Here is a 9,813-nt window from a genome sequence, read left to right as displayed (position 1 = left end):
GGAGAGTGTCTGGTTCATGACCTCCGTTTGGCCGTCGGTTTGAGGATGGTATGCGGATGAGAACAAGAGCTTGATTCCGAGCTTGGCGCATAGCGTCTTCCAAAAGTAACTCAAGAACTTGACGTCACGGTCAGAGACAACTGTCTTTGGTACTCCATGGAGGTGCAAGATATCCCTACAAAAGAGATTTGCAACGTGTGAAGCATCGTCTATCTTGTTGCAAGGAATGAAATATGCCATCTTAGAAAATCGGTCCACAACAACAAACACAGAATCCTTTCCATTTTGAGTTCTAGGCAAACCAAGTACAAAATCCATGCTAATGTCTTCCAAAGGTTGATAAGGAATAGGAAGAGGCATGTAAAGACCATGGGATTGAGCTTTAGACTTAGCTTTGCGACATGTAGAGCATCGGTTGGTGAAGCGTGAGATGTCTCGGAACATCTTGGGCCAAAAGTAGTTCTTGGAGAGCGTGGCGAATGTCTTGTCGCGTCCAAAATGTCCCATGAGTCCGCCTCCATGAGCCTCTTGCAAAGGTAGCAAACGAAGAGAAGACTCGGGAATGCATAGTTTGTTAGCTCTCATAAGATAACCATCCTTGATGTAATATTGTTCCCAAGATGTATGCGTCAAACATTTAGCATAAGGATTAGCAAAAGATGGATCATTAGCATACAAGTCTTTTATGTGCTCAAAGCCAATAACATTCTACTCAAGTTTAGTGACAAGCGTGCATATGTGGGAAAGTGCATCCGCAACTACATTTTCCTTACGCTTAATGTACTTGATTACATAGGGGAAAGATTCAATAAATTCACTCCATTTGGCATGACGCTTGTTCAACTTAGTTTGACCTTTTAAGTACTTAAACGTTTCATGATTGGTATGGATGACAAACTCATGAGGTCTAAGATAATGTTCCCAAACATGTAGCACACGCACTAAAGCATACAATTCTTTATCATAGATGGGATAGTTAAGTTGAGCACCGGAGAGTTTTTCACTAAAATATACAATGGCTCGTTTTTCTTGCATCAAAACTCCGCAATTCCGGTACCACTTGCATCAGAATGAACCTCAAAAGTTTTATCAAAGTTGGGTAAAGCAAGAATCAGAGCATGAGTAAGCAAAGACTTGAGCTCATCAAAAGCGGTGGATTGCAAAGATCCCCAAACAAAAGGAGCATTCTTCTTACTCAAAGCATGTAAAGGACCGGCAATAGTGCTAAAATCTTTCACAAAGCAACGATAAAAACCTGCAAGACCAAGAAAGCTACGCACTTGTTGCAAATTGGTGGGTTGGGGCCAAGTTTTAGTTGCTTCAATTTTAGATTCATCAACATGGACACCCTTGGAAGAGACAACAAAACCCAAGAAAACTAGCTTGTCAACACCCAACGTGCACTTTTTCATGTTGGCATAAAGACGTTCCTTGCGAAGCGTTTGCAAAACAGCCCTAACATGCTTTAGATGCTCTTTCATGGATTTGCTAATCGCAAGAATATCATCAACGTAAACAACAACAAACACTCTAATATAAGGTCGAAGCACAAAATACATAAGACGCATGAAAGTTCCGGGAGCTTCCGATAAACCCATAGGCATAACTAACCACTCGTACAAGCCAAATTTGGTTTTGAAAGCAGTTTTCCATTCGTCACCTTCTTCTATGCGGATTTGGTAATAGCCACTTTTAAGATCATTTTTTGAGAAAATGGTGGCACCGCTAAGTTCATAAAGCATATCATCTAGGCGAGGAATGAGATTCCTATAGCGAACGGTAGCATTGATAGGTCTACAATCAGAGCACATGTGAAACTACCATCTTGCTTGGGCACAAGTATAACGGGAACGACACAAGGGCTTAAGCTTTCACGTACATGACCGTTGTCGATTAGTTGTTGTACTTGCCGCTGGATCTCCTTAGTTTCTTCGGGGTTGACGCGGTATGGAGCTTTGTTTGGTACGGGCGCTCCAGGGATGAGGTTGATACGATGCTCAATGCCTCGTAGAGAAGGTAGTCCCGGAGGTAGCTCATCGGGGAAAACAACTTGGAATTCCTGCAAAAGAGATTGAAACACTAAAGGTAGATCGTGAGAGGTGTTAGTTTTTGGGTCCCCATCCTTGCACACAAGGACGAAGTGCATAACACTCGATGGGTTCTCACACACTTCTCTCATCTCACTTTTGGTGGCAAATAGGACTAGGTTTTTCTCTCTAGGCGAAGAGGCGCTCATGTTTGGCTTGTGGCTCTCACTCACTTTTTGGTGGATCACTTTCTCACTCTTCTCTCCATGATGGGTGGCTTGCTTGTAGGCTATCACTTGACTAGGAGACATAGGTCGTAGCACATATTCCTTCCCTTTCATCTTGAAGCTATAGTGATTGGTACGCCCATTATGGATGACACCACGGTCGAATTGCCATGCTCGACCAAGAAGGAGGTGGCAAACGGACATCAAGACGACTTCACACTCAAAAGTATCCTCATATGCACCAATTTTGAAGGAGACTTGGACCGTATGCTCAACTCGTATAGTGCCAGAGTCACTTAGCCATTGGACTTTGTATGGGTGCGGGTGCTTCATCTTGACCAATTGAAGCTTGGAGCATAGTTCTTCACTTGCCAAGTTATGGCAACTACATCCATCGATGATGACCTTGACGGACCTTCCATTGATGTCAGCCTTTGTGTGGAAGATGTGGCATCTTTGATCTTCTTCTTGTTGATGTTGAAGAGTCAAGACTTTGGAGACAACGAGAGCGGGGCTCAAATCCTCATCACAAAAGACTTGATCATCTTCATCCTCGTTCACGCGCCGGTGCATGGCCACTTGCTAAAGGGCTTCCATCTCCTCGTCACTCATGGAGTCATAGGTTCCATCATCATTGAGGATCATGGTGCACTTGTTTGTGCATTCATAGGACTTGTGGCCTCGGCCGTCGCAAGTGAAACACTTGAAGGAGCTTGTCTTGATGGTCTCATCGGTTGGAGTAGATGATGAAGCACGCGGCTTGAAGTTGCTTGTAGTAGGAGGAGGACGACTTGAGCTTGTCGAAGTTTTCTTGTAACTTGACTTGTCGTCGTTGGTTGTAGATGGCTTGGTTGAGGTAGAAGTTGGAGGAGTCGTTGAAGCTTGGTTGTTGGAGAAGCCGTAGTTCTTGGATGAGTACTTGGCGTACTTGAAGTCATCTTGCACTTGACGTTCCGCCTTGGTAGCTTGATGCACGAGCTCAATGAGGTTGGAGTAGGGTTGGAAGTCGACAATCTTTTTGATGGGATGATTGAGTCCATTCAAGAAACATGCCATAGTTTGCTCATCATCTTACATGACATTGGCTCGAATCATGGCTATCTCCATTTCCTTGTAGTATTCTTCAACACTCTTTGTTCCTTGCTTGAGGAGTTAGAGCATCTTGAAAAGATCGCGGTTATAGTAGGTAGGCACAAAATGTGCTTGCATGATATCCTTCATTTGAGCCCAAGTGGTGATTGGTGGTTCACCTCTTGCTTCACGACACTCAAGGACTTGTTCCCACCATATGAGCACACAGTCTTGGAACTCAAGTGATGCCATAGAGATCTTCTTCTCTTCCTCATAGTTGTGCAAATGAAAGATTTTGTCGACCTTCGATGCCCATGAGAGGTATTCTTCGGGATCATTGCTTCCATTGAACTTGGGCATTGTAAACTTTATCTTGCCGTAGCATTTCTCTTCATTGTGTTGTTGGTGATGGTGATGATGACGTGATCAGTTATAAGTACAGCGGGATATTTCGCCCGAACTGCGAGTGTCGTGTTCCCCACAGGGACTAGGCGATGGCGACTACGCTCGGCTAAATCTAGGTAACACAATATTGGGTGGTGAAAGCAAAATATTAAATCTAGACTAACTAAGATCATCAACAAAGGAAATGACACAGAAGCAAAGGAGATGAAGATTATCTTCGCTTTGTCTTTTTGGTATTTTCATATTATTTTAGAAACTAAAATACACACACAGGACATCATCATCGACAGAAAGGAAGTACCAATATATGATCACAAATATAACTATTAGTTATATATAAGAAGAAAAGCACAGAACAAAGATAATGGGACAAGGACAGAAATGTTTAACACCACAGAATTATATATATCACACAGGTATTACAAACTGAAAATTACTACGGCAACTACAACACACAGGGGATATATATAGCTAATTATTGAGCATACAAACTGAGTGATACATGCCACGATCCAGCTCACACATCCACAAATAAAGCATAAGTCTGAAACTGAACAAGTAGGTTACTAACACTTAACAAATCTGAATGTTACACATCATATATGTCTCAAGTTATTTCAGAGAGAGAGATAGCAGCCACAAGGGTTTAGGTTCAGAGAAGAAATAGAGGCAACAGGGGGGTTGAGAAGGAGCAGCAGGGGACGCAGAAGAGAGAAGCAGCAGCAGCGCTAAGGGAGATGCAACGGAGAAGAGGCAGCATCAGCAAGGGGAAGAAGAAGAAGAGCAGCAGCATGGAGATGGAGAAGCAAGAGAGGGGAAGCAGTTTCGTGATGAAGAAGAAGCAGAGGGGCTTGGAGAAGAGGAGGCAGCAGCAGGAGGTTGAAAGAGAGGAAGAACTACAGCAAGATTGGGAAGAAGAGAAAAGGTGCAGCAGTGCGTGAGAGAGAGAGAGAAGAAGTGATGGTGGGGAGTGGTGGCGCTGATGGATGGTGCAGCGGCGCGAGGTGGTGATGGAGTGGATGGATGGTGGTGTATGGAGGTGTTGGTGGATGGAGGGCGCGGTGAAGGTGAAGGCGCGGTGGAGCGGTGGCATGCCCCACGCCGGCCTGGCTGCGGCGGCGGCCGGTGGTGGAGAAGAAAGGGATCGGGGGAGAGAGATGAGATGCCAGGCCTGATTTGGGAATCAGGGCGTCTAGGGATTTTGACCTCGTGTGATCTGTCATTTTTTCACTTTGGCCCTCCTGCTTCCTTTCTTCTCAAGATGATCCTCCAACATTAGCTTGCCCCTGGATACTTTTTTTCTTCTCGCTCGGGTCCCTCGTTCTCTCGTTCCTGCGCCAAGTCTCATCGCGTTTGGCAATCGAATGAATCTTGAAGTTTATAGTGCCTTCTCGCACTTTTCTGCAAAAGAAACAATTCACTAGTCAACATGCTCTTATATGATTATCATTCAAATATTCAGTATTTCATAGCAAAAATTAATGTCAGAACTCAACAAATGGTATATTTGTATGCCAAAATTATATATATGAAATGTGCTTATCAAGTTCCCCCACACTTAAATCTTTACTTGTCCTCAAGTAAAGGCATATGACAAGAGCTAGACAGTGAACAGTGAGCTGACTAGAGAATGCCAAGTGAAGTAGATCTCTAAACAATGCATGCTTTGGACTTAGCTAGTGCAAATCAATGGTCAAGAGTGCTACAAAGCAATAGGATACTAGTAGACTCAATCATTTTAAACTTTTACAATGATAAAAGTGGATCAACAAGTTCAGATGATGATTGTGCCAAAGGTTCCTAAAGAGAGCATGATCCCGAGCACAAAAAAGAACATAAACTTGTGATCAAATCACTTATTTACAGAAGTAAAGCAATGATAATATTTTATCGATCTCACCAAAGGGACATACCACTGATCCCGAGAACATGGTATACACCTGGATCGACCAATTATTAGTTTAGTTTTTTTGTTTGTCTCCCCAAAGGAACATACCACCGATCCCGAGAACATGGTATACACCTGGTTCGACAATTACATTTTTTTATTATTAATTACTGCCCAAGCTAACCCGATTTCACATGCCACTGATCCCAGGAACATGACATGCTACTGTAGGTAGTCAGACTTATTTATTCATTATTACTTATCTTAAATGAACAACACATAAGCACAAAAATAGGAATCATCACTTCTCCATGTCTGGTTCACATGCTACCGATCCAGGGAACATAGCATACTAATCCATAGTGGTTAGGTGATTGCTCTCAATGGGAACACATTAGGCACAAACTCAACATCTGACTCTTAATGATCTAGGTGTATCGAGGTAAAAGAAGAAAATGATTAAGTTTTCTAGTGTACTAGGGATTTGAGCACTCAAAACTAATAACTTTCACTAGTTTCAGCAAAGCAAGCAGTATGTAGATCACTAGTTTACAAGGCATTCACGATTTAGTTCACATATTCACATCAAGCATCATATGTCAAAGGTAAGATTCAGTGGGACGACATTTAAGAAATGGCTTAAGCAACCCAAATAACATTTGATTTCAGCATGTATCAATGGATGATATACTCGGAATGGGTCATGAAACATCTCACCGGGCTTTGATGATGTAGCACTCGCTCGATCACCTCACCAACTGCAGCTCCTCTCCTTTTGCTTCTCTATCCTCATGCCTGCTCCAGCTTCTCCCTTCCTCGTGTGTGCCCCCTTGCTTCTCCTCATCCCCATGCTCTGAGTCCACCAGGATTCCAGGGAATGTCATCTCGAACTCGGTCAACTCGCAGTAAATGGTACACAAGCATCAACCTGAAAGAACACTCAACAACCAAGCCAATACATGTGACAGAGAGAATGCCCTCTAAGTCATCGATAGAGTACCCTATCATATAAGTATATCTATTGAGCAAGTCAGGAACATGTATCAACAACAAGTCACATGGTGCATAGGCAGTATCCATAATATGGCATATCTTGTCGAGAAAGCTGAGATCATACCTGAGATAGTTAGGAAGAAGCTTCAGGACTACCTCCATTGAAGATACCAAGTGAGGTGTGGTAGTAGAAATTTCCACCGGATTCATGTCAACAAGTGAAATAGAGCTTGACTCCTTGACATCTGAATCCACCTCACCATACTCAACCATGAAGCTCTCCATCTCGGGCTCAAGTGTTGAGGAAGCAATACGGCTAACATCATCGAAGGTGAACTTCTCCATATCTGGCTCTAGCAGCACATGATCAATATCAACTAAAGGTGACTCCTCAATATCAAAAACAACTAACTGCAGCTCTGGCTCATCAATAGAAGAATCATCACAATGCAAAACCGAGTCTCCAACACTAGTATCCATATGATCTGTAGCGTGTGTGTCAACTAGAATGGTGTCATCATCGTCAAAGATAATCCATGCAAGCTCAATCTTGTCACACTGAGATAGAGGTTCAGGATTCTGTGTAAGAATTGGTGGCTGAGGTGTAGTGATTTGTTGCAAGCAAACCAATGAATCAGACGTGGGCTTCTTATTGTACCACTGAAGTTGGTGGAAAGCTATGCTCTCAATCAGCAGAAAAGCTTCATCAAGTGTCTTGTTTGTAATAGCTCCACCCGCTGCCATATCGACATAAGCTCGAGTGTCTGAAGTCAATCCTCTATAGAATATCTGCAGCTCTAACCATCTCTCGAGCCCATGATTAGGACATCTCCTGAATAAGGCTCTGTATCTCTCCCAAGCATCATTCAAGCTCTCGCCTTCACGCTGAACGAAATTGAAGATCTCATCTCGAATTGCGGACTGCTTGTGTAGTGGGAAATATTTATCCAAGAAAGCTCATGATATCTCATTCCAACCGAATGATCTTGATGGCAAGGATCGATACCAAGCATGAGCACCATCTCGGAGAGAGAATGTGAACAGCATGCACTTGATAGCTTCTTGAGGAACTCCATGGTACTTTACTGTATCTGAATACTCCATGACTCGGAGCAAGTGCTCATAAGGATCTTCATTAGGCAACCCTCCAAACTGATGTTGTTGAACCAAAGCAATAAGACCAGGCTTCAGCTCAAAATTCTCTACCTCAATAGTTGGCCAAACCGGCCCTGTGAAATAGCATTGACTACTTGGCATCCAAACATCACGAAGCATCGCCATATCTCCGCCAAGTGTAACTATCAATCAACCTGTAAATAGTTCAGATTTCCTACGCACACTCATAAACAGTAAATACTAGTCAGAATGTTAGTATCCTAATAAGCCGAAGCAACAACAAGCAAAAAAAATATAAAAGAATCGCAGAAAATGAAATACACGACGAATTAAACAAGGAACTAAAATAAACCTAGTCTATAGCCTAACACGGTCACTCGACGCTAGTCCCCGGCAACGGCGCCAAAATGATCAGTTGTAAGTACAGCGGGATATTTCGCCCGAACTGCGAGTGTCGTGTTCCCCACAGGGACTAGGCGACGGCGACTACGCTCGGCTAAATCTAGGTAACACAATATTGGGTGGTGAAAGCAGAATATTAAATCTAGACTAACTAAGATCATCAACAAAGGAAATGACACAGAAGCAAAGGAGATGAAGATTATCTTCGCTTTGTCTTTTTGGTATTTTCATATTATTTTAGAAACTAAAATACACACACAGGACATCATCATCGACAGAAAGGAAGTACCAATATATGATCACAAATATAACTATTAGTTATATATAAGAAGAAAAGCACAGAACAAAGATAATGGGACAAGGACAGAAATGTTTAACACCACAGAATTATATATATCACACAGGTATTACAAACTGAAAATTACTACGGCAACTACAACACACAGGGGATATATATAGCTAATTATTGAGCATACAAACTGAGTGATACATGCCACGATCCAGTTCACACATCCACAAATAAAGCATAAGTCTGAAATTGAACAAGTAGGTTACTAACACTTAACAAATCTGAATGTTACACATCATATATGTCTCAAGTTATTTCAAAGAGAGAGATAGCAGCCACAAGGGTTTAGGTTCAGAGAAGAAATAGAGGCAACAGGGGGGTTGAGAAGGAGCAGCAGGGGACGCAGAAGAGAGAAGCAGCAGCAGCAGCGCTAAGGGAGATGCAACGGAGAAGAGGCAGCAGTAGCAAGGGGAAGAAGAAGAAGAGCAGCAGCACGGAGATGGAGAAGCAAGAGAGGGGAAGCAGTTTCGTGATGGAGAAGAAGCAGAGGGGCTTGGAGAAGAGGAGGCAGCAGCAGGAGGTTGAAAGAGAGGAAGAACTACAGCAAGATTGGGAAGAAGAGAAAAGGTGCAGCAGTACGTGAGAGAGAGAGAGAGAGAAGAAGTGATGGTGGGGAGTGGTGGCGCTGATGGATGGTGCATCGGCGCGAGGTGGTGATGGAGTGGATGGATGGTGGTGTATGGAGGTGCTGGTGGATGGAGGGCGCGGTGAAGGTGGAGGCGCAGTGGAGCGGTGGTGCGCCCCACGCCGGCCTGGCTGCGGCGGCGGCCAGTGGTGGAGAAGAAAGGGATCGGGGGAGATAGATGAGATGCCAGGCCTGATTTGGGAATCAGGGCGTCTAGGGATTTTGACCTCGTGTGATCTGCCATTTTTTCACTTTGGCCCTCCTGCTTCCTTTCTTCTCAAGATGATCCTCCAACATTAGCTTGCCCCTGGATACTTCTTTTCTTCTCGCTCGGGTCCCTCGTTCTCTCGTTCCAGCCCCAAGTCTCATCGCGTTTGGCAATCAACTGAATCTTGAAGTTTATAGTGCCTTCTCGCACTTTTCTGCAAAAGAAACAATTCACTAGTCAACATGCTCTTATATGATTATCATTCAAATATTCAGTATTTCATAGCAAAAATTAATGTCAGAACTCAACAAATGGTATATTTGTATGCCAAAATTATATATTTGAAATGTGCTTATCATGACGCCCTTGACGTGGAGGATAATCATCCTCATGTTGCTCTTGTCGTGGTGGAAGTCCATGATCAACTTGCTCTTGTTGAACTTGAGGTTGTGGAGGAGCTTGAGGAACTTGACGTTGCACTCGCGGTTGGTAGATCCGCTCT

General features: G+C 43.4%; 1 protein-coding gene and 1 non-coding gene across 2 annotated transcripts; one reads left to right on the top strand and one right to left on the bottom strand.

Annotated features, from left to right (window-relative positions):
• Positions 1 to 4,112: 4,112 nt before the first annotated feature.
• Positions 4,113 to 9,307, bottom strand: LOC123092151 (uncharacterized). Its single transcript, XM_044513842.1, has 2 exons — positions 6,736 to 9,307; positions 4,113 to 6,546 (listed from the first exon to the last, which is right to left on the bottom strand). The coding sequence occupies exons 1-2, from the start codon at positions 7,353 to 7,355 to the stop codon at positions 6,459 to 6,461; spliced, it is 708 nt and encodes a 235-aa protein (XP_044369777.1). The 5' UTR covers positions 7,356 to 9,307; the 3' UTR covers positions 4,113 to 6,458.
• LOC123095255 (small nucleolar RNA R71) lies at positions 7,423 to 7,533 on the top strand. Its single transcript, XR_006446154.1, has one exon. It is a non-coding gene; the product is annotated as a small nucleolar RNA R71 (small nucleolar RNA).
• Positions 9,308 to 9,813: the final 506 nt, after the last annotated feature.

This window comes from Triticum aestivum, chromosome 4B, assembly GCF_018294505.1.
Source record: "Triticum aestivum cultivar Chinese Spring chromosome 4B, IWGSC CS RefSeq v2.1, whole genome shotgun sequence".
Classification (NCBI taxonomy): Eukaryota; Viridiplantae; Streptophyta; class Magnoliopsida; order Poales; family Poaceae; genus Triticum; species Triticum aestivum.
This window is presented reverse-complemented; position numbering and strand designations above follow the sequence as displayed.